The sequence below is a fragment of the Pelodiscus sinensis genome, chromosome 6 (assembly GCF_049634645.1).
Source record: "Pelodiscus sinensis isolate JC-2024 chromosome 6, ASM4963464v1, whole genome shotgun sequence".
NCBI classification, from domain to species: Eukaryota; Metazoa; Chordata; order Testudines; family Trionychidae; genus Pelodiscus; species Pelodiscus sinensis.
This window is the reverse complement of record NC_134716.1, coordinates 85,462,599-85,487,325: the sequence shown is the minus strand read 5'-3', so window position 1 is coordinate 85,487,325 and position 24,727 is coordinate 85,462,599. Positions and strand designations below refer to the sequence as shown.

Genomic DNA, 24,727 nt, shown 5'->3' with positions numbered 1-24,727 from the left:
CCAGGCCTACTATTTCTGTGAGTGAATTTCAGCAGATAAAAGGCTGGACACTACAGGAGTATGCTTTAACAGGGTTCAGGGCCTTGGGTGTGCCTGTTATTACCCTCCAAGGCAAAGAAAGGGCTGACATAGCCCAGAGGAGAGTGCTTGAGTTGAGGATATGCAAGTCTCCTATTTGCTGGAGGCAAGGGAGTAACAAGCTGAGCCTCAGTATCCGAAGCACTGCCACACCTTGATTTTCCAAATAATGCTTCCCTGCTGTCATTTTGGTCTCTTAGAAAGTGAAATTGATGTGTAAATCGAGGTGCATGAGATAATGTGAGACATAACATTTTAAACATTGTTAGATACTTTTTTTTCCATTCAGCCACAGCTAATCCTCTGCGAATGGTACATAAATGTCAGTCATAGCATCACTAAACACACAGCAAAGAGGAACAGCACATTTGGCATCTGCTACCACTGGATAGCTCTGGCACTGCATGACACAACATCTGTCAGTGACAGATTTCTTCTTCAGCTGCCCCAGACATGGCTGATGATGCTCTCCTAAATTACAGAATGCTTCTTTGATGAGAGCTTGGGTAACTGTAATGCTATATTGTGTAACAAAAATAATATTAATATTATATTCACTATATTCACTATTGAATGATGTTTGAGGTATGGGGAGGTAGAGATAAGTCAGTCACTCCATTATTAGGTCATTCCCTGCCAGACAGTATCCCCCCCCAAATTCAAAGAGCAAATCGTGCAGTTCCAAGCTAAATGCCTTTTATTGTAGACTGACAAACAATGAACAAGCACACGTAAAGTTTCTGTGAGAGGAAAAACAGAGTCTCTGCCACCTGGCAAGATCCTCTTGCCACAACTCCTTCAATAGGCTTGCAAAGACTCCTCCCATCTAATGAGGCAACACAAAGAAAAGAGAATCCTATCACGGTGTCACATCTACCCTGAAGGTCTACTTCTTCCACACATCCTATAAGCAATCAGCTGACAAAGTGCTCTACTCATTTATTCAAATCATGTATCCTCTGAATGGATTCTTTTATGCTGAGGGAAGGCGTTGACTACAGTGGCATGAATTCAATAGAAATTAAGCTGGGAGAGGTTGAGAAGCTAATGGAAGCCATGCATTCTGTGCACATAGATGGGAGAAAGGCAAGATTGCAGCCTATCAGTGCAAGTGAAGGGAGGGCTTGAGAAATGAAAACAGAAAAAAAGTGGCCAAAACTGAGCAGAACTGGTCAAAAAATCACCCTATTTTGCCTGTCAAAAATTGGATTTTTCAACAAACACTTCAAAATTATATTAAAAACTCAGTTCAAAACTAAATGAAGTTTTCATTGCATTTCATTTCAAATGTTCCCATTCAAAAATTATGTCAAATGAAATTCCCACACCCTCTAAAAAATATCATTTTTAAAAAATAATCCATATTTCATCAGGAACATTTTTGTTTGAAAAATGTTAATGGCTCTAAAAGTCAGAAAAGCAGCACTCTAGAGGTAGGAGAGGGGAGAAGGCAAATGAAAAAAAGGTGAGTGAGGGTGAAAACTTTGAAACTCTGCCACTTGAACTGTCAGCTGGAACTCTTGCATCAGGGAGATAAGTGCATGATGGGAAAGCAAAAAATAAATATTGGAAGATACTTAGGGCTAGATTCTCAAATGATGAAAATCAATATGGGCCCACTGAAGTCAGCTACATCCTACTGCTCTACACCAGCTAAAGCCCTAGTCTTTAGGATTTAACCACATTAACACAGCATAAATTGTAGTCACAAAATGCTGATGAGTGCTAATTAAGCATGGTTCAATTACATTTGTGTCTGAATGATTCATTTACTTATTTCCAATTTCCTTTTGCTTTAGTTGTTCCTCAAAGAAGTCATTACATGCTACAGTCAAAGCCGCAACCAGAACAACAAATTCATTAAAATCCACTTCATTGTCTTTATTGGTATCCAGATCTTTCATGATTTTATCAACTAGCTGGGGATCCTTTTGGCACTAGAGAGAAAAAAAGAAAATTAATTAAAAAAAGCCATATAGGTTGACCTGCAGTTTGATGTTTCTTAACGTAGTTAGGCTTGGCAAAATTCCTTTATTTTTTGTTTGACTAATTTCCGTTTATTTTAAAGCATTTTGAATTTGTATCTATTTACAGTTTCACAATTGTGCAGAATTAAGGTTTTTAACCATTTTGTTCTTTGTTTATCAATACAAATTTTTACAGGTGTGGGAAACTATGGAGAGGGTCAGATAAAAATTATTGAATGATAGCAAATGCTGAAAGCTTTATAACAGTTAAAACACAAATTATCAACATCACATGTCAAAATATATCAGGGAAATATCCTGAAATCAAACTCTTGTAAGTTCTCAAACAGCATTTTTCTTACTTAGCTTATTATCAATGGAAAAATAATTTTTCTTTGTTTTGTTGTGGTGAAACTGATGATTGTTAACATTTATTGGTGAAAATATAATCCTTTCAAGTCTCAATATAGTCTGCCTGAACATTATTTTCTCACAAGTTCAAAATGTTTTTCGTTTTTTTGAAGAGACATATGTTGCTGCTTTAGATCCACAAGCCTTACAAGAATTTCTTTTTCATATGTACTGTATCTTTAACTAGTCCAAATGTCTCAGGTTTGTACTTAGTTTAACAAGAAATGACTTAACAATGATGGACATCTTCAATGTATTGTTCTGTTATATCATAGTACAATCCAGTAATGTGCTAAAAGTTTAAGTAATATCAGTTATTTCAATCTGTTGTAAAAATGAAAAATAAAAGAGCTGTGTGAAATTTGCAATTAAGTGACAATATATCAATATTGACAGTGTTAAAAGCATAAGACCAGATTTTCAAAAAGGCTTGGCAACAAATATGCATTTAAATGAAGCAACCAGACTTGGGGAGCTATGAGTAAAAATCTGGTCCATGATGTCTATATTAAAATATCAACTACTATATATCAATGTTGGTTGGGGATTTTTGTTCTTTTGTAAAAAAAATGCTATTTATAATTTCAAGCAGTTATTTATATAGGGCCAGACACTGTCTTCTTTTGTCATAGTTGGTAGAACCTCACTTAACAGGTATGTATCCTACTCAGCATGAGTAAGGGCAGCATAATCTTCCCATAATAATAAATCAATAGGCAGGATTAAAAAAGAAAACCCATTCCAAGACATTTTACAAATTGATTCAAAATAATTCTGCTATTGATATTAAAGACCACAAAATTGTTAGGGTACCTAAAACACAGGAAATCAATTATGCATCAGATTCCATAAGAATTTCAGTTTGAATAATTTCAGAAAATAATATATGTGCATAAATACATTCAAATCAGCGTTGACTCTGAGAACTCTTCTCAGCCATATTTCTGTTCAGTACAGATAGGGAGCTATCTATAGCTAGAACACATGGATTGCTAATAAACCTATGCACAAATGTGTACCTCATAACTGTAAGCCTCAAGAAGCCCTCAAACAGCATGAAACATTCTCAGTGCTGATCACAATCAATCTGTAAATGTTTGAGACTGCATGCTCATTTCCATTCACTACACTTAAAACTTTCTCTTCCTGAGCTCTTTATACCTGTATTGTATCCCACTTTTGCTGAGGGTCGGTCTACACTCAGTTTCAACTAAATTGAGTTAACTAAATCATTTTTCTCTATTTCTAGACTGCATTTTATCACTGATGTTCAAACACTCTGCCAAATAAATCAGTGAAATACATGGTTTTCATCATTTGTGACTGGTGGTTCAAAGCAAAGGTGCATGTTTTAACATACTTGACAAAGAAGACATTTGATATTAGCACTTTCTCTTTGGCTCCACAAACACAGTTTCATTTGATTGTATAATTCAGATGCGGTCACAGCATGGACTTCATTGTATGAGGAAACGCTATTCCAGAATCGTTCAACAGCTATTTATTTTACCCACTAAATCTTAAAATAAAACAATGCAGAAACTGTCTCTTACTGAAAGGAAGTCAGTGAGTTCACTGGTAAGGAGCAGTTTCAGTTCTCCTTTATTCAGTTTGTATTTGTCCCCTTCTTTGCCTGAGTAATGGTGAAAAATCTTGATCAAGATGTCCATAGCATTCTCCAGCTGTGTAGGCATATTGTGGTGTGAAACAGCTCTAGGACAGAGAACAAAGATCATTGGTACTGCACATGAATTATATAGAACCCAAGCACATGAGGAGATAGAAAGCTGTCTGGAGCAGCTGTAAAACGGAACCTGTCATAAATACTGAAAAAGTGTATTCATTTACTCCATGCAGTCAAATGGTGGTTTACATCACTAGACTATGGTACAATTAAAGTAAAACATTGTACTGCAGATTAGCTCTGGAAAATAAATGTGAAGGGTTACATGAAAGCTTTACTGGTCAAGACCAACAGGAAACCATTTGTACAGCAAGTTGAAGCCACAGGTATAAAGAAAGCATATTATACCAGTACATAATTTCCTACCTGTTCAGCCAAAACAGTATTGTCAACTAGTAGTAGTAGATAAGTCATACACACATTTATACTGAAGGCTTGTTCCCTAGCACACCAATTTCCCTGAGGCTCAGAGAGAAATCATTAACTATAGCAGATTCAAATGCTGAAGCATTAGCTTTCACTTGATTGGGTCCTATTGTTTTAGGGATTTTTTTAAGTCACCTGGAATGAAGTCATCTCAAGGGGCCTTCACAGAGCATTCAGTAGGGAGAAGAGCAATCCCTTCATTAAAAACAGGAAAGTGTGGAAATACAATTAGTTGCTAGGAAGCTGAGGACTGGGAAAATGACTAAAAATAGAGTTTAGTGAAATGGAAACATTACTTTGCATAAACCAAGGGTGAACTATTACAAAGTGGTAATAAGATAAACATGTCAGGAAAATCACTAGCAATATCATACAATAAAAAGTGAGAATTAACAATTTTACAAACTAGGTGAAATGTTACCAAGAAAATATACACTTGACACACTCTAGCCAATGGTCACCTAATTTCTAAAACACATAGACTCATAGACTCATAGACTTTAAGGTCAGAAGGGACCATTATGATCATCTAGTCTGACCCCCTGCACAGTGCAGGCCACAAAATCTCACTCACCCCTCCTAGAATAATCCTCTCACCTATTTCTCAGATATTGAAGCCTTCAAATACTTTGAAGACCCCAAGATGCAGAGAATCCTCTAGCTGTGATCTGTACCCCATGCTACAGAGGAAGGCGAAAAACCTCCAGGGCCTCTGCCAATCTACCCTGGAGGAAAATTCCTTCCCGACCCCAAATATGGCGATCAGCTAAACCCTGAGCATGTGGGCAAGACTCATCAGCCAGACACCCAGAAAGTTCTCTATAGTAACTCCTATCATCCCTCCATTGACCTATTACCCACTGATAATGAATGGTCAATTAGTTACCAAGATCATGTTATCTCATCAAACCATCCCCTTCATAAACCTATCTAGTTTAATCTTGAAACCAGATAGATCTTTTGCCCCCACTACTTCCCTTGGAAGGCCGTTCCAAAACTTCACTCCTCTAATGGTTAGAAACCTTTGTCTAATCTCAAGTCTAAACTTCCTACTAGCCAGCTTATATCCATTTGTTCTTGTGTCCACATTGGTATTAAACTTAAATAATTCCTCTCCCTCCCTGGTATTTATCCCTCTAATATATTTAAAAAGTGCAATCATGTCTCCCCTCAGCCTTCTTTTGGTTAAAGTAAACAAGCCAAGCTCCTTGAGTCTCCTTTCATAGGACAGGTTTTCCATTCCTCGGATCATCCTAGTGGCCCTTCTTTGTACCTGTTCCAGTTTGAATTCATCCTTCTTAAACATGGGAGACCAGAACTGCACACAGTATTCCAAATGGGGTCTCACCAATGCCTTGTATAATGGCACTAACACCTCCTTATCCCTACTGGAAATACCTCGCCTAATACATCCCAAGATCGTATTAGCCTTTTTCACGGCCATGTCACAATGGCGGCTCATAGTTATTCTATAATCAACCAGGACTCCGAGGTCCTTCTCCTCCTCCGTTACTTCCAACTGATGTGTCTCCAGCTTATAACTAAAATTCTTGTTATTAATCCCTAAATGCATAACCTTACACTTCTCACTATTAAATTTCATCCTATTGCTATCACTCCAATTTACAAGATCATCCAGATCTTCCTGTATGATATCCCGATCCTTTTCTGGACACACATCTGTCTACTAAACGGATTGAATGCTTTATCAATATCTAGAACACAGAGATATAAGCATGCTTTTCTGAAATGATCATAAAGAAAAAGATGTATCTCTGATTTCCATCGCTATTTATTTTACTCTGTTTAATACTTTTTTCACTATGAGCTTATCACACTCAAAAAAATCACTGAAAACAACAGAAGAGTTGTAAATGGTGCATGCAAAATATATATTCTCTTATTGTTTGACCTTTTGAAAATGGGCCCACGTGCAGGCCTGGAGATTAGAAAACAGTCATCTCAAAATAATTCCTTTCAAACCAAACCAAACCAAACCAAACTATAATCTAATCTAATCTGTGTGCATTTCTAAAACAGCAAACCTTAATGTTTAGGCACTTGGGGCAGATTTGTAAAGCTATTTAGGCACAGCAAGGTGCAAATACGTACCTAGTAAGATTTCTAAAATTGCCTAGGACCCATATACTCAAATGTATTTAGGTGCCTCACTCTTACTGAAATCCCTCTAGACACACAGCTGAATCTTTAGGAATCTAAATCTTTGTGAATCAGGCCTTTGCTTAAAAAAGTCCTCGTCATGAGCTCAGCAGAAAACCAGATAGATGTGTCCTGCATCTGCTCTGCAGGTCCCTAAAAAGAAAAGTAAAATTAAGAGTCAAGGGCCCTCCAGGGAGAATCTCTTGCTATCAGCCCTTAGAGTTTGAGAACATGTTTTATCTCCCAATATTCACCTTCACCCTAATACCCAGTGAATATTCTCTCCCTGTGCTAATCCTTTTCCTTTCTTGCTCACCATACCTATCAATGAAGCCAAACACACTGATGAGCTCCAAATGGTACCAATGCATCAGTTTATTTACTTGGGAACTTGCCATGAATGCATCATCACTGAGCTCCTCTCTCTGGTCTGGCTACCTGAAGACTTCAGAGCCTCTGTCTTTCACAGGACTAGCACTGGCTGCCTGAGAATTGCCTTATCCTCTGTGATCAGGACATCCCATGACAGCTACTTTCTACTGGATCCATGACATTGCGATTCTAGGAGGCACTTAGTGTGTTGGGCTCTCACCCCGTACTATACCCACCCATGGAATGCAACAAGCGCTCCCCTTCTTGGCATCATCCATTTGCTCTCCCTTTGGCGGTGGATAACACCCAGAAGGTTCTACTGAGAGGCAGTCTAATACTCTAGTGACATAGCCTTTAGTCCTGCCTTGAGGGCAGGGGACAGGATTCGATGATCTCTCGAGGTCTCTCCCAGTTCTAGTATTCTATGATTCTATGATACATCTGGAGCATTCCATTTACTTACCACTGTTGAGATGGTGCATAACAAGTATCATCACAAGCAGCTGGGCCATTCAGGGTTGTATCTTCTTGTGATCACTAATACCTACATAATTGCTCAGAAATTTTTATTAATCAGATTAATTAAAACATCTGAATAAGATGATTAAATAAACAGCAGCAAAGACCCTCTAGCCTGCATCCTCAAATCAACAGTACTGAAAACTGTGGAATATCCACAATCATATATACAATTCAGCATACATCTCTCTAAACCACATCTAGCTACCAAGTAGTGTAAATACAATTAGCTATGCAGAGAAAGCAATGGGTATAACTTTCAGATGAGAGATATAAACTTTCAGTGCCCTCTTCCTCAGGACACAAGAAAGTTGTATCTTTATTGCATAAGCACAATAATTTATACAATGATATAATCTGCATAGCCCCTTCCAGTACTCTGACTACTTCACTTTAGCTAATTGTCTAAGAAATGCTATTCTGTGGGGCTGGCTAATATTTGTGTCACAAGAAATTGTCATGATTTCACTTGGCTCTTCTGTTAGAGGAACCCAGGAACACTCTCTTTCTACATGACTTCAAAGAACATGGAGAATGCTCGGCAGATTAGTATCAGGCCCTACTACAGCAGCCACTCTCGACCTTTTCAGGCTACTGTTCCCCGCTCAGGAGCGTGATTTGTCTTCTGCACACCCAAGTTTCACCTCACTTAAAAATTACCTGCTTACAAAATCAGACATCAAAATACAGAAGTGTCACGGCACACTATTACTGAAACATTGCTGACTTTCTCATGTTTATCATATAATTATAAAATATATCAATGGGAATATAAATATTGTACTTACATTTCAGTGGATTGTATACAGAGCAGAATAAACAAGTCATTGAAATTGTACTTTGTACTGACTTTGCTAGTGCTTTTTATGCAGCCTGTTGTAAAAGTAGGCAAGAAGCTAGGAATGAGTTGATATAACCCCTGGATGACCTCTGTGTACTTGCAGGGGTATGTGTACCCCTGATTGAAAACCAGTACCATACAAAAATAGGTGGTTACCCCAAATTAATAGAAATCATTGGATTACTTTTACCTTCCTTTCAAGCTGTGTTACCTGCTCTGTTTTAATATAGGCTGTACTGCAGTGGTCCCCAACCTTTCGTGGCTGCCGGGCGCCGGGGGTGGAGCCACTCACACGGGGATAGGGGCCGCCCACATGCCCTGAGCCCAGGGCTGGCACTGCGCATGTGCCGTGCGCCGGGGGCAGGGGCTGCCCACGCGCTCCGAGCCTGGGGCCGGCGCCACACGTGCCGCACGCCGGGGGTGGGGCCAGACCAGATGTTTCGGCAGGCACACATAAATGCCCCGGCGGGCACCGCCTTGGGGACCACTGCTGTACTGTATCTTGCTAATTCATGACAGCCCACTGAAATCATTGGAAAGGTTCCCAGTGGGAGCAGGCCTTACAAAAATTCCCTTCATAGTTGATGACCAGATTTTATTTAAAATAAAATAAAACTGGCCTATAAATCAGAAACAGAACTAAACATGGCCTGATCTCCTGGCTTAGCTATATACTCCAGCATTTAAGCTGTTTTCCCTTTATGTTCTGGGTGCTTTCCCATAATGTGCTGGCTAGCACAGTGGAGCTGTGGTAGTGGGAGGAGCATTGTGCCCCAAATATAGGCCAGAAGTGGCTTATGGTACTTCCCCCTAGATGAGGGGTTGTTAGATCCACTGAGAGCCTCTTTCACTTGCTTTCCAAAAACCTCAGTTTGCCTCTGAAATATATGTCTGTACTGACACCTGCATTCCTGACTACACATTGCAATAGACACTTCATCACTGGCTTGGTTACTTTCCAGGAATCAGACCCTGTAAGCGTACACCCTGCTTTGTTCATGTATAACCTGAGCTCGACATTCCAGGTTTGTTGTGTCCATTGTCCTTAGCACCTGCCTATCTTAGCTAGACTGACTCCAGCCTATTCCTTTTTATGCCCTTATTTGCAATTTATTTTCCCATTCACCATGCCAGCTAAGACGTGGGAGCTGACTTGGGTCAAGTTACTCATGTCAAATTAGGCCTACAGGGAGACGTGGGGAGTTGTGATGCTCAAATCACAGTTTCTTGCCAGGCCTGCTCCTGGGGCAGCACACTCACGTGCTGCCATTTCCCAGAGGAGATGGTAAACTAGCAGCCTAAGCCACAGTTAAATATTACTTCATGTGAGTCAAAGAGGTAGAACTGGCCCTTTATTAGCATCTGGTTTGCAGCATTTGCTCTAAACCACATTGGCAATGTCTCCTGGCAAATAGTTGAAAAGGACAAGGCATTCCAGCCCTACCTCCCTCACTCGGCTCCTACCTCCACCCTTATTTGCTTTTTCTGTTTTCAGTGACCAGCCTCATCAAGCTCCAAGTTGCATGCATGGCTGATCAGTTCTGGAGCCCACCTGCTGCAAGGGTGCAATTTGCATAGCTTATTTCAAGGTAATTTTGAAATAGCTTGTTTCATATTTTGGCGCTGTCTACACAGCACCAAATTTCTAAATAAAGAGCTATTCCGAAACGTCCCTTAACCCTCATGGAATGAGGTTTACTGGGACATCAGAATAGCGAGCCAGTTATATTTCGAAATAACTGGCGGGCTCAAAAATAGCTATTTTTGGATACTTCTGGCCGCAGTGTACGTATAATCTGAGGTTCTGAGGCTGGGATGCAGTATAAAATAAAGAGGGTTTTATTTTGAATAAATGTTTACTGGGTGAGGTCTAATCAGCATTTTAACATCACTAGTACTAGGGAAAAAGGAGTTTACGCCAGAACCAAGACATATATCTAATCCTTTTCAGGTTTTAACATCCAGATAAAAATCCCATCCTGTGTCACTGTGGGGGTACAGATCCCATGTTAAGTGAAAAGCTATTGTTTCTTGCACAGAACAATCTTATATTTTCAGTCAAAGAGCAGTTATCTAGATTGTGCTTTGTAGTTCTGTGGTACTTGCCTTTTCTATCCATCTCCCTCTGGGGAGAGCTTTTTAGTCACATCTCTCATGTCTGGTTTCTTCTTCTTCTCACCCAGGATCGTCCCAAGTCTATGTGCCCTTCTCACCTCTCTTTCCCATTTTTTCCTGTCCTCCTTCATTTTGATGTGTTCTCTCCATTTCAGTATCCAGTTTTCAGTTCTCTCACTGTATTTATTCTCCCTTCTCTGTTTGTTCTGTTTTCAGGTTTCAGTCCCATTTTTACAGTAGTGCATCACAGGGGACAGAATTGAAATTATGGGGCCTATAGCTCCTAAATCAAAGAGTTCTGACTCTAAATAGCCCCTTTAAATGGGTTGGCTTTTTGAGCCTCACCCAAACTGAAGGTATTGTTGTGCTAATACTCTCATCTTATGCTGTTTAGATTTCCTTTTGGACAATACAGTGTAATCTCTGCTCCTGCTCTCCCAGCATACAAATAGATTGCATGGATCCAGTCCTAGCTAAGAACTTTCAGGTCACATAGCTCTCCCTCTTCCCAGAATTCTCTTTGCCACTGCTCCTAGTGCCATCCTCTGTGCCAGAGATCTTCTATCTGAGCCACTCCTTGCTTTGCTTCCCCGGAAGTCAGAGTTCAGTTTCTCTCTCCAAGACCCAATCAATAACTGCCACAGTTACCACTTCACAGCAGTGAGATCAAGTTGCCATAAGCAACAAACTATTTTCCTGGTGATTTTAAAGAAAGATGGAGATTTTTTTTTAAAGAAAAGCTTGACAAATATTACAGAAAGCATCATTAAGCTGGCCTTAAGTTTTAAGTGCCAAAGAGGTACTTGCAGCCAAACCTCCTTTTGCTCACTCAGGCATGTAAGTAGCCACATTCGTCCAACTCACTTTTTTACACCAACACAGCATGTCTGCACTAGGGATCTGCACCAGCTAATGCAAAAGACCTAGGGTAGGGAAGGCCTTGGCATGTAGCTGGCTGTTTCTACATGACAGTAGGAATCCAGTTACATAGCTCCAGGGTATCTCTTTTTCCTCTGTAATTGGAGACCCTCCAGTGGATGCTACTAGGCTTTGGCTATTCAAGTTGCAATTAGCACTTGGCATTACATAACCTTCCAAACCAGGCCAAGAGGGTAATTTCCTTTGCGGGAAAGCCACTCATTAGTAAGACAAACCCATCCTTTCAGCATACTAATTCAGATGGACTTATTCATCCTACCTCAAACTCACATGAATTTTAAAAAAGGGTGCGGGGGGGGGGGGGGGAAGGGCAGAAACATGTCTCCTAATCTACATGAATGCTCCATCTCTTCATCTCATCCAAGGCTTTCATATATAGGGTCAGAATATGCCATTAAGACACAACTCAGCTTTGAGGGTGTTTGTGAACTGTAGAAGGCATCACACACTCCAGGCCTCCCCTCTCTCTACCATATAGATAGAGCGCATGCTCATCATTCCACCCCTGAGGATGGTGATGTATGAAGTTCATGCCATGGCTGGCCACTTTTACTAGCAGGTGCATGGGAGTGAATGAGGGGCTTTTCTGCGCTCCAAATGCTTTGTGAGTACAACTATACTGCTATAATTATACTAGCAAGGCCCCCTAATGGAAATGCAGCATAAACTGAGGTGGATTTCTACCTGTTCCATCAGACCACATCCCCAAATGACACAGAAGCACTCTTCAGACACCTTGGCATGGCACAGTCTGGCCCAGAGCCATTAATCCTTAATAAATAAATGACATGCTCTATGGTCCAATGTTGCAAAGTGCAGAGTGTCTCCCAAACCCCACTGATTCCACCAGGAGCCACAGGACACTCATTGTCTCACAGATGGCACTCAGTCCCTTGCAGGCTTAGGCCCCTTCAGTGGTGCCATGTACACAAAGCAAGACTTTTTGCATGATTCTGACTAAGATTTTGGCCAAGACATAGGTTTAGGCAGCTGACTAAACTCAAAAGAACTGGGTTCAAACCCTGGATCTTCCACAGAATTCTACTGTGACCATGGCCAAGTCAGTTAATCTATCTGTGCCTCAGTTCTCCATGTGTAAAATGGTGATAATTCTTCTTTTCTCCCACCCTGTCCTTGTCTTATCTATTTAGACTGTAAGCTCTCTGGGGCAGGAACTAGTTATGTGTTTGAACAGGGGTCAGGTGTCAGGTTTCCTGTTGGGGCCTCTAGGAACCACCATAATATAAATAAATTAAATTAAATTAAATTAAATTAAATTAAATTAAATTAAATTAATGGTTTGTGGGAAAGATAAGCTCCACAGGATCAGACCGTGTTCAGAGACAGCCCCTTACCATTAAATGGGGAGCCAGTGTAAATCATAAAGCACCATTAGCATATGGTAATGGTTAGCTGAGGCAAGGTGGCCATTTTGAATTAGGTGTATTTTGGGAGCACTTGCCTTTAGTCTCTGGTTCTGTGAGTTGAAAAGATCCAGGCTAGAGGTGACAGACAAATGGACCCAACAACTACCTGTGAGAAGGAATAAATATTACCCAACAGGTGCATGGGAGTGATGGTGTTGAGATTGGCTTCAATCCATATTTCCACATAATGCCAACATTATATTGCTATATAAAAATAATGTGAAACTCTGCTTGTACTTAATTAGTGCATGTACAATTGTGGGGACTCATTTCTTTTGATACATGGCTGCCCCTTAGTGTCCTGCTGAAGAACTGCTATTGTTCATCTCTGGACAGATCTCAAGTTACAGCTTCCAGAATTAGCCCTGCTCAGGGGGAGCTGAAAGGCTTTAAAGCTTCTGTCAGATTTGCTCAAGGTAACACAGATGTCCCTTGTTTTGTCCTGTCCATGGGCTTCCCTAGTCTAAAAGGTTTGTAGTGGTCAGCAAGCAAAACAACAAATACTATGGATAAAAATGAGTGAGAGAGGCAATATGTATTGCCCACAAATTACTAAGGCTTGATTCAGCATAGCATTTTATGCACATGCTTAATGATACATACTTTAAATCAGTAGGTTTAAACACTTGCTTTGCTGAATCCAGGCCGATAGTGAAACTCACATACATAGCCCTAGGCTATGAAAACATAACATTCTGAAGAACTTACCCCAAACTTACTGACTGAGGGTGGGGAAAACAGAGAGCAAACTCATTTTACAGCGGCACCACAGCATCTAGGGAACCAATGCAGGGAGAAAAGGCAAAGGACAGCACTAAGAAGAAATTATTTTAATTATATTATATCATTATCTTTTAATTGTGGAATCACCTTCAGTGCCAGTGTGCTTCTTTTAAATTCTGTTGCTCAGAGCTGATCTAGACAGCTTATCCCTTATTTCAAGCGGGATAAGGGATCTTTCGGAAAAGGCTTTATTTTCTGAAAGATCAGCGTCTAGACTGGCGCTTTTCTCCGGCAAAGCTCTGTGCTGAAAAAAAAGCGGCAGCCATTTTTATGCTAATGAAGCACGGGAGATTTAAATCCCCGCTTCATTAGCAATTGCGATGCGTCTAATTTACATCCCTTTTCCGAAAAAGGGATGTAGTCTAGACGTAGCCTATGATTGTTAAAATGCCAGTACTTTCCTCCTGAGGGGATTCTGTGCCTCTGTATGTGCAAAGAATTCATTTGCCCTGCAGAGTTCTTTGTTTTCCTGGAGAAAAATGACTTTTGAAGGGAAAGCAAAGGGAAGCCTCAAGAGTATTCATGTGCCCCTCCTCAGCAGCACAGAAATGTCAATTTGGGTGTCCAGACCAGCTGGGAGACAGGAAAACCACTACAGGGCTGGCAACACTATGGCTAACTTGTACCTGGTTCCACTCCTCTTCCATGAAAGGAACAGCTGGGACCAGGTCATACCCGTCCCTAGAAAACTCTCCCAGCTTCAGGAAGCTCCATACCACACCCACCCTCCACCCTACTTCCTACTTCAATCACTCCTAAGTGGCCATGGTAGTGTCAATCTACCCAAAAACCCAAAAAGTGGTCTGGTAACTTAACTCTTTCACTCCAGGCAATGTCAGGAATAAATCAATGGGAACACAGAGCTTCTGGCTGCTGACAGATTGATACAAATAAATGTGCTCCTATCTAACATGAGTATTTATTAGATTTAAGCACCCTGAGACGTAAGCAATAGGTTTAGAATATCACAAATAATGACCTAAAATCAGAGATAGTATAGAGTAATTTGCAGCAGGTCAAGATCATCTCATCTGAGGAAGTTGGTTTTGCCCACAAAAACTCATGTTTTATGCATTTTTTGTTAGTCTCTAAGGTGCCACAGAACTACTCATTTTTTAAAAGTTGTTTTAAAAGTTACAGACTAATACAGCTACCCCTCTGAGACTTCTTAGCAGCAGCTCAGGGATGGCTGGTTTCTTCCTTACCAAGAGTAGAGTGCCAGAGGAAAAGTCTCAGGATAGCTTTAGAGAAATTCTCCAAAGCACACTAGTGTTTTAAAAAGTAATTAAAAAAATGTATGGGGCATCACTTCTCCTAACTTCAATAAACTACTTATCAACAAAACATTCCTAGCAATCTTAGTGATAATACACTTGTTTAAAAGGACATGCAATACCAGCTATTAACAGAAGATGGAGTTCATAGAGCATCTAATCTCACTATCAGCCCTTTTAAATTGTTTTCCAAAACATCAAATACAATATGATTTCACAGTTTACATTCTATCCACAAAAGTTATCACTGGAAAATATTGACTTCATGATAATATAAAATACTGGTAATAGCATTGATCCATTTGCCATGCCATGTAACTGATATCATTGGAATCAGAAGCCTGGAACTGTAAGCTGGAGAAGATGTCAGGAGTTGGGCGAGGTCTGAGCGGCATTGCTCATCTCTAGGTAACAAGCCCTGAGGGCTGCCAAGAAGGTCAGGATGTAGTGGCACTGAAGGCTGAAAGCAGAAGGCATGCTGGCATTTATTCTCTGGCCCCTCCCTCTCACACTGACTGAGGGCTTGTCTCCATGTACAGTATTGGGCAATCCACATAGTGGAGATTGATCTCACGAGATTTGATTTAGTGGGTCGATTTAGTAAGGACCTGCTAAATCAATCACTGATGGTGCCCACATTAACTCTGGTACTCTATTGGATGGCAAGGAGTAAAGAAAATTGAAGGAAGAGTTTTTCCCATAGACCTCTCTGCAGTGGGGACACCACAGAAATTCAACCAAAGGCACATTGACTCCAGGTATGCTATTTATGTAGATGGAGTTGTATATCTTAGGTCAACTTTCTCCCCTTTCTCTACTTGTCTGTGCTGAGAGGCAGCAACAGCCTGTGGACTTCCTTTGACAGACCCTTTTTATAGAGCAATTGTTCTTGTATTGATAGGAATTCAGTTGCCATGACTATTTCTGATTGTAAAGGCTGAGGTGCTAGCATGGCTTGGTCTCATCTACATATCAAAACTTAACATTGCTATGGCAAGGGATTACTGTGTTATAAACAAACAGGTTTATCTACAAGACAGCTTCTACCATTCTAGGGGCTTTAATTTCAAATTGCAGCTCTGGTCAGGAGTTTAATGCAGAAGAAAATCACAGCTCCTCCATATGCAAAGCGCAGAGATGGAAAAGCAGAGAAGATCCTCCCATCACCACTCGCACACAAAGCAGAGATAAACATAAAAAAGAGGAAATGCCATCAAAAAAGCATACAAGGGGGGGGGGGGATGAAAACTGGGAGGAAAAGAGAAGGAAGAAAGAAAAAAGAGGTATCTAAAAAGGAAGAGAAGCGTAAAAAGAACACAAAACATGGCTTACATCTGACCAAAAAAAAGTCCTCAGTTTTTCAGCTCTTATCTCTAAGAAGATTTGGTCTGTAGGTTTGAGGGAAAGACTGTATATCATATGCTTCATTCAGTGGGAAAGTTGTTAGGTGAGTGTTTCAATAACCTGGGATCTGTCTACTGCAGGTTTTTACACTATATCCATCACTGTATTTTCTGAACACTTAAAAAAAACCCACAAACTCAAAACAGCTCAGGTGCTAACTACCAGGAATCTCCCTACTGCACTGTGGGCAATTGCAGTTATGCACCACTGAGTCAGTCTATATGTAGTATATGTCTTTAGCAGATCTCTCCCTAAGTAGCATCTTCTTCTTCTGCTGCTGCTGCTGCTATTAAAATTAATAGAAATACTGGCAGGATTTTTCTTCTTGACTCCACTATCACCACGTTCATAAATTGGAAGGCCTAAAAGTGAAAGGTGCCAAGACTAGATTAAAAAACCTCTTCTCTCCTTTGCATGCATTGCAATGCTTGAACGTGGGGATCTGAGGTCTCTGGGTTCCAATCCCAGTACCTTTTCTTAACAAATGATGATGGAACACCAAATATTTGAGTGATTATGGGGACAGAAAGAATATGGGTACTCAGGATTTATATGCTTCTGGTTTCCTGAACAAGAGAACTTTGAGTCACTTTCAATCACTTAACTTCTGTGAATAAAATTTATTTCAGCTAACTATGATAAAGTGAGACTAACTATCTTTGAAATGTTTGAAGTTGAAACAATAAGTAATTTGTGATGTAGCAATGGTTTTGAAAAGTATAATATGTGGGGGGAATATATATGTCATGATACAATACTTTAAAAAAATCCAAAAACAAAATTTACCAGGTTGAGAGAAATGAAGCATGAGAAATTTCAGTCTCCAAGGAAGTTTTGAGGAAATTACAAAGGAATGAAAATAATCGCTTTTTCAACGTGTATTTCAGGTGTCACAAGAATGAGCAATGAGTATATTGATGCAATCAGCTGCATTGGCTCTAATAAAATGCAGATGCCAGCTGTTTTTTCCTGGTAACTTTAGGGAGAGGACAAAACTGATAAGGTGCAGGATTTAATTACCTGAAAAAAACAAACACACCAAAGATTTACTATCCAAGTAAGACAGGTATTATCACTGGGTGCATTACATACAATGATGTGTAAAGTACATGCAAGTTCAGTGCAACCTTTGGAACCCTGGCAAGATGCCAATGCAGCTCTTTATGTCACATAGTTAGACACTGCTCCTGTTCTCTTTGCATTGTTTGCACTGTCCTTGTAGCCATGTTGGCCTCCGGATATTAGAGAGACAAAGTGGGTGAGGTCATATCTTTTGTTGGACCTACTTCGGATGATCAACCCTTTGAGCTTAAAAGTTAGTGTATTTCACCAACATAAGTGGTTCCAATAAAACAGTGGTTCAGGGCCAAAGGGTTTCATGGCTAAAGCCTGGCGTCCTGAGCACCAGCATCCCCTGCAACATCATCCCCATGGTGGAGCTGAAAGTGGGAGTGGAGCTTCAGGAACAAAGCCCAGGACCAAAGCCCGCAATCCCCAATGCTCCTGAACAGCTGAAGTTCAAGCCCTGGCTCCAGAGGAGCCAACAACCATGCTGGGCCCCTGAGCAATATGGGTGTGCGGGAGGGGTAGGGCCGTTGGCACTAGGGGTGGGACTGGGGCAGCCAGCCCCAGCACCACCCAGAGTATGCCACGCTGCCCTTCCAGCCCTTAGAGCCGCCCAGAGCACACCGCAAGGCTTTCTGGTGGCAATTTAAAGGGCTCTGGGTGCTGTCATTGCCACAATAGTGGCAGCAGTGGCTGGAGCCCAGGGCCCTTTAGAATTGCTGGGCCTTGGAGCAGTTCCCTCCTTGTTCCCTCTCCCTCCCCCCCATTGGCAGGCCTGCTCAATGTCCCCCACAGATCTAAAGCCCTGAGCTCTGGAACCCACTGAAGGCTAGAGCCACAAGTCTAAAGTCTGAAGTCCAGGTGTCCCCAAAAGAGCAGAAGCCCTGAAACACCCTCCTCCACCTAGAGCAGCATGCCCCAAAGGGCAGAAACCATGCATCCCACTCCCCCGCAACATCTAGCATGCAGGGATAAAGTCCTAAGCATCCCCATGTGCTGCTTTCCAGTGGCTGAAGCCAGGAGTCTTGGGTCCACTCCACCTCCCCCAGACCTCTGGGGATTTTATAGCATGTTGGAGGGAAGAAGGAAGGCTCAGAGATAAAAAGGTTGAGATCCCTGCAGCTATAGTTTACCTCACCCATCTTCTTTCTCTCTCTCTCTCTCTCGCTCTCTCTCTCTCATGTGTGTTGCTCATTAGAGGAAAGAAGAAATGAGCAGCTGAGTGTTTCAGGGAAATATTGTATGTCTTACATTTTGCTAACCACACATCAAACTATATTCTCTTTCCCTATTTTTGAAAAATTCATAATTAAAAAACAAACCAACCTGTAGTTCCTCTATATGCCACTGTTTACAAACAGCTAATGGCCAGTAAAACTACAGTGATGCAAGTACAACAGACTTCAAGCGTTTACATTCCTTACCATCTAAGGCTGCAAGTTTCCCCTTCTCCCAATTGAGTACTGCCTGCCCATCATTTGGGGAATGAAAGCTATTGCTCCTGTACTGTAAAATCTGCTTGCCTCTCTCTCTCACACACACACACGCACAAACACACACACACACACAAAGAGAGAGAGATAAACAGAAAGGAAAAAACCTCCATAATATTTCAGCAATATTAAGAATCTAGTAATTCTCCCCCCAACTTTCCTATAAAAGAGACTTAAAGGGTTCCTTAAACCAAATTCTCAGGCAGTTTTTATTACTAGTTCATGATGTATAAAGGACCAAAAAGAAAAAAAAATAGTTGCTTTGTCCTTCCAAAGCCTAAAGATGTTTAAAAGATTATGCATCAGCTATCCATGAATTCCTGTACTCAGGCTTTGTCTTCACTACACAATTTTGCAAGCAGAACTCTATCAGCTAAGAGTATGAAAAAAAATCACCTTGCCTCACCAGCATAGCAAAACTCCACTGTGGGAAAAAGAGGTTCTGTCATCAGAGCTAACTTCATTGGGGGAAGTGATATAGTTATGCTGCTGAACTGGTTGGTTTATGCACCATCTCCACTAGGAAGTGCTGCAAATATAGCTATATTGGTACAGCTCTGCTGGAAAAAACATTTTAGTGTCAAGTAACAGTAATATATACGCCTCACATTAAAATCATTTTCAGGCATACTGCTAAATTTGCTAAACTGCCAGTTTCCTCTCAAGCAGTCTCACACAGCTTTAGCTTTTCCAACTTTATTTTCTCAGTCTTCACATTCCCCCAATAAAGCTACTCAGACAACCTTTCTGATAATTTGCAGCTACAACTGTTCGGCAATTATGATTATTAAAGAACAAGAGTAACAGCAATGGTAGAGAAGAATTTAAAAATTAAAAAAGGGAAGAAGGACAATCCAGGGACCTACAGACCAGTCAGTCTTACCTCAGTCCCTGGAAAAAATCATGGAGGGGATCCTCAAGGAATCTATCAGGAATAGTCAACATGGATTCACCCATGGGCAAGTCATGCCTGACCAATCTGATTAGTTTCTGTGATGAGGTAACTGGCTCTGAGGATATGGGAAAGTCGGTGGATGTGATATACCTTGACTTTGATACGGTGTTCCACAATATTCTTGCCAGCAAGTTAAGGAAGTATCAATTGGATAAATGGACTGTAAGATGGATAGAAAGCTAGCTAGAATGTCGGGCCGAACGGGTAATGATTAACAGCTCGATGTCAGGCTGCTGGTCAGTTTCTAGTGGTGTACCCCAAGGATCTGTTCTAGGGCTGATTTTGTTCAACTTCTTTATTAATGACCATGATGAGGAGATGGATTGCACCCTCAGCAAGTTTGTGATGCTAGGACACTAAGCTAGGCGGAGAGGTAGATACGTTGGAGGGCAGGGATAGGGTCCAGAGTGACCTAGACAGATTAGAGGCTTTTGCCAAAAGAAATCTGATGAGGTTCAACAAGGACAAGCATTGTTACAGGCTGGAGACTGAATGGATAAGCAGAAAAGAACCTGGGGATTACAATGGATGAGAAGCTGGATATGAGTCAACAGTGTGCCCTTGTAGCCAAGAAGACGAATGGAATATTAGGAGGAGCAGTGCCAGCAGATCTAGAGAAGTGATTATTCCCCTTTATTCAGCTCTGGTGAGGCCACATCTGGAGTGTTGCATCCAGTTCTGGGGTCCCCACTATAGAAAGGATGTGGACACATTGGAGAGGGTCCAGCAGAGGACAACCAAAATAATTAGGAGGCTGGAGCACATGCCCTATAAGGAGAGGCTGAGGGATTTGGGCTTATTTAGTCTGCAGAAGAGAAGAGGGATTTGACAGCAGCCTTCGACTTCCTGAAGGGAGGTTCCAAAGAGAATGGAGAGAGGCTGTTCTCAGTAGTGACGGATGGCAGAACAAGAAGCAATGGTCTCAAGTTACAATGGGGGAGGTCTAGGTTGGATATTAGGAAAAACTATACCACTAGGAGGGTGGTGAAGTACTGGAATGGGTTACCTACGGAGGTGGTGGAATCTCCATCCCTAGAGGTTTTTAAGTCTCGGCTTGACAAAGCCCTGGCTGGGTTGATTTAGTTGGGATTGGTCCTGCTTGACTTGATGACCTCCTGAGGTCTCTTTCAGCTCTGTGATTCTATTATTCTATTTTTCTAATTGGTGAGCATTATGATCGTGAAGTAAATTTGTACAACAATCTACAGCTATACCAATCAAATAGATACACTAGAAGAGACTAGCTCTTCCCTGCCCCCATGTATCCTGTTAATTTCCACATTCAAGCCAACTCCCAAAGGTGAGATTCCACCAACAAATTTTCTGCTGATGGAAGCTGGCATAAATACAGGGTTAAAACTACGGCAAAGTTATAAACTGACTGCTTGTAAGGGAGAGAAAGCAACTTCACACACGTCATTTGATAGGGTTTATTCTGGCTCATCTCTTCTTAATTCCTGGTTTGACTCCCATTTCCTTTCTTGCTCTCCCCTCACTTGGCCACAACTATAAGGCTTTCTGACACAGAAGGATTTTGCATGAGGAAAATTTTAATTACAATTGAAAAGAGATTAATTAAATGGGCACCAGCCTACAGAGCAGGTGATTATTTCAAGTCATTCATGGATTTGTGCTAGTCAGGAATTTAACAAAACTTTTCTTGGAAAATGTGGATTTGTCAAAGCAGAAGCTTTTCACATAAATGTGTCTAGTTTCAATTAAACATTTTATCAAGAAGGCATTTAGGGGTACGCCTACATGGGGCCTAAAAACCCTCAGCACTAAGTTTCAGAACTCAGATCAACTGACTCAAGTTGAGGGAGTAAAAATTGCAGTCTGGACATTGGGGGTAGGCTGGAGCCCAAGTTCCGGAGCCCATCCCCATCACAGAATCTCAGCACTCACACTCCTGCCCATGCATCAATGTTTATACTACAAATTTATAATGCTGCAGCTTCAGCCTTGCAAACCTGAGCCAGCTGCTGCCATGCCATGAGTCTTCTCTCACAACATAAGAATGTCCATACTTGGTGAGACCAAAATTCCATCTATCCCAGAATACTGCCTTCCAACCATGGCCAATGCAAGGTGCTCCAGAAGGTACAAACAGGTAATCATCAATTGATCCATCCTGTCCTCCATTCCCAGCTTCTGGTAAACTGAGGCTAGGAACAACACCCATGTCCATCCTAGTTAATAGCCATTAATGGACCTATCTTCCATTAATTAATCTAGATCTAGTTTGAAACCTGTTGTAGTCTTGGCCTTCACAACATCCTCCTGCAAAGAGTTCCGCATGTTGTCAGTGCATAGTGTGAAGAAATATTTTCTTTTGTTTGTTTTAAACCTGCTGTGCATACATTCATTTGGGGACTTGTGTTACAAGGAGTAAATAGCACTTTATTTACTTTCTCCACACCAGTCACGATTTTATAGACATCTATCATATCTCCTCTTAGTTGTCTCTTTTTCAAGCTCAGAAGTTCGCATTTTATTAATCTTGCCTCATACAAAGTTGCTCCATTCCTTAATTATTTTTGTTGACCATTTCTAAATCTTTTCTAATTCTAATACAGCTTTTCTGATTTGGGGCAACCTATAATTTGCCTCTCTATAATATTTGCCTCTCCCTGGTATACCCACAAGTGTAAGTAGTATTCAAGATGTGGGAGTATCGTGAATTTAAAGAGAGGCAAAGGATATTTTCTGTCTTATCTATCACTTTCTTAATGATTCCTAACATTCTGATTGCTTTTTGACTGCTGCTGCACAGTGCGTGGATATTTTCAGCGAATTATCCATTGTGATGCCAAGATATCTTTCTTGAGTGGTACAGCTAACTAAACCTCAAAATTTATATGTATAATTGGGATTATGTTTTCTAATGTGCAACACTTTGCATTATCAATACTGAATTTCGTCTGTTATTTTGTTGCTGAATCACCCAGTTTTGTGAGGCTCCTTTGAAGCTTTTTGCCGTTTGCTTTGGGCTTAACTATCCTGCGTAGTTCAGTATCATCTGCAGATTTTGCCATCTCACTGTTTACTCTTTTTCTAGATCATTTATTAATATGTTGAATAATACCAATCCCAGTACACACATGTGGGTGTCACTGTTTACCTCTCCATTTTGAAAACTATTTATTCCAGCCCTTTGTTTTCCATCTTTTGGAGGAACTTCCTGCTTTTCCCATGACTGCTTACTTTGCTTAAAAGCCTTTGATGAAGGACTTTGTCAAAGACTTTCTGAAAAATCTAAGTACACTGTGTCCATTGGGTCCCCCTGGTCCACATGCTTGTTTGACAGACACCCTCAAAATAATTCTAGTGGATTGATGAGGCTTGTTTTTGGTGACAAAATGTGCTAGTGTGGACAAGCCCTTAAACTCAGCATTGCCCTCAAATCTCCCTTCTATCCACACAGAAAAACCTCTACTCCCAGGGCTTTAGATCAGAGCCTTGGTCTGAAGGTGCAGCTAAGAGTGTAGGCTTGAACTCAGGTTATGTTTTAGCCAGGACTGGCAAGATCCCTACTTCAGCTTGCATGCTTACTGTAAGCAAAGCCTCGGTTGCATTTATGGGCCATGTTTATCTTAGGCTGGAGGAGGCTGTGCCTCCCCAGATAGCCAGGTCTGGCCTCTTCTCTGCTCTGCCCCCAGGCCCTCTCCTGCAGTTCCTAACAGTGACACTCTACCTTGGCCCAGGTGGCTGGTGTTGGGTTTGTGTTGCCTACCTAGCACTCAGACTACGCTGCCTGGTGCTCTGGGACTGAGGGTGCAGCAGTGGTGCTGCCCAGAGCCAGGCTGGGGCTAGGGGTTGCGATGGGGGTGCTCTTAGCTTCTGTGGAAGAGGACAGTGGAAGAGGGAGGGATGGAGCCTATGGTACCAGGGGAGGAACCAGGGGGCTAGCCTCCCCCAGTGGCAGAGTCACTGGCCACCTATGGTTGCTTTGACTGGAGCTGGGCTGCAGCTTTTTATTTACCCTCTCCCTTCTTCCACACTGTACAGATTTGTCTACACTTAAATGCTACAGCTCTGCTTTGTAGCACTTCTGTGTAGCCACTGTCCACAGTGAAGGAAGGGATTCTCCCAACTGCATAGTAATCCACCTCACCAAAAGGCAATAATAAGGTCAAGGGTAGAATTCTTCCATCAACCTAATGCTTGTACTGGGGGTTATATTGGCTTAACTTTATCGGTCAGGGCTGTGTTTTTTCCCCATACCTGAGCAACATAGGTGAATGAGCTTAACTTTTTAGCATAGACCAGTCCAAAGTCACCTCCACTGGCTCAGCATTGTTCCCCCACATTTGCCTGCTACAATTTTTCTGTGCTTCAACAGCACTTTACTGAAGATGCAGTCCAAGAGTTTCCCCTGACCTGCTGCCAATTGGTCAGAAGCTGACATTAGTCTTCTGGTAAAGCTATGATATCAACAATACCCATAATGCGGGGAAACATACCCAAAACATTTTTGTGTTTAGTGGACAGGATGAGTTATTGTTTTACAGACTGAGTTCCTTAGAAAACATTCTCATGAAAAGAATTTCTTACACATGCTGTTGTTTTCTTCTTTAGCTCAGTCTGCATTAGAAATGAGTAATTGCACTTGGAAGTTATTTACAGTAAATATCGGTCTCATGACCTTTCCAGACAGCAGCTTTATACTACATGAAAGAGCATTGTGACTGAGGGACCACTTACTGCCATTTGTAGAGGGCAGACACTGCACAGATTCCTCAGTTAACTACACAATAATTCACTAAGGGCAGCATGAGGGATCTCTGCTGAGACTCACTAGCCCACTGGTCATC

General features: G+C 41.3%; 1 protein-coding gene across 2 annotated transcripts; it reads right to left on the bottom strand.

Moving 5' to 3' along the window:
- Nucleotides 1–764: 764 nt before the first annotated feature.
- S100Z (S100 calcium binding protein Z) lies at nucleotides 765–8,479 on the bottom strand. Of its 2 annotated transcripts, XM_006119125.4 has the most exons (4): nucleotides 8,406–8,468; nucleotides 7,562–7,642; nucleotides 4,010–4,169; nucleotides 765–2,015 (listed from the first exon to the last, which is right to left on the bottom strand). In XM_006119125.4, exons 3-4 carry the CDS (start codon nucleotides 4,148–4,150, stop codon nucleotides 1,848–1,850), a joined length of 309 nt encoding a protein of 102 aa, XP_006119187.1. In that variant the 5' UTR covers nucleotides 4,151–4,169; nucleotides 7,562–7,642; nucleotides 8,406–8,468; the 3' UTR covers nucleotides 765–1,847. The 2 variants fall into 2 exon arrangements, with proteins under 2 accessions (XP_006119187.1, XP_006119188.1); XM_006119126.4 differs by lacking the exon at nucleotides 7,562–7,642 and having other exon boundaries at nucleotides 8,406–8,479.
- Between the last annotated feature and the right edge of the window lie 16,248 nt (nucleotides 8,480–24,727).

Excerpts from the sequence above, each read along its gene's own strand:
- S100Z (XM_006119126.4), bottom strand. The coding sequence starts at position 4,150 with ATGCCTACACAGCTGGAGAATGCTATGGACATCTTGATCAAGATTTTT. Across the intron at positions 2,016-4,009 it reads AACTCACTGACTTCCTTTCA|TGCCAAAAGGATCCCCAGCT; the intron begins GTAAGAGACAGT and ends TTTTCTCTCTAG.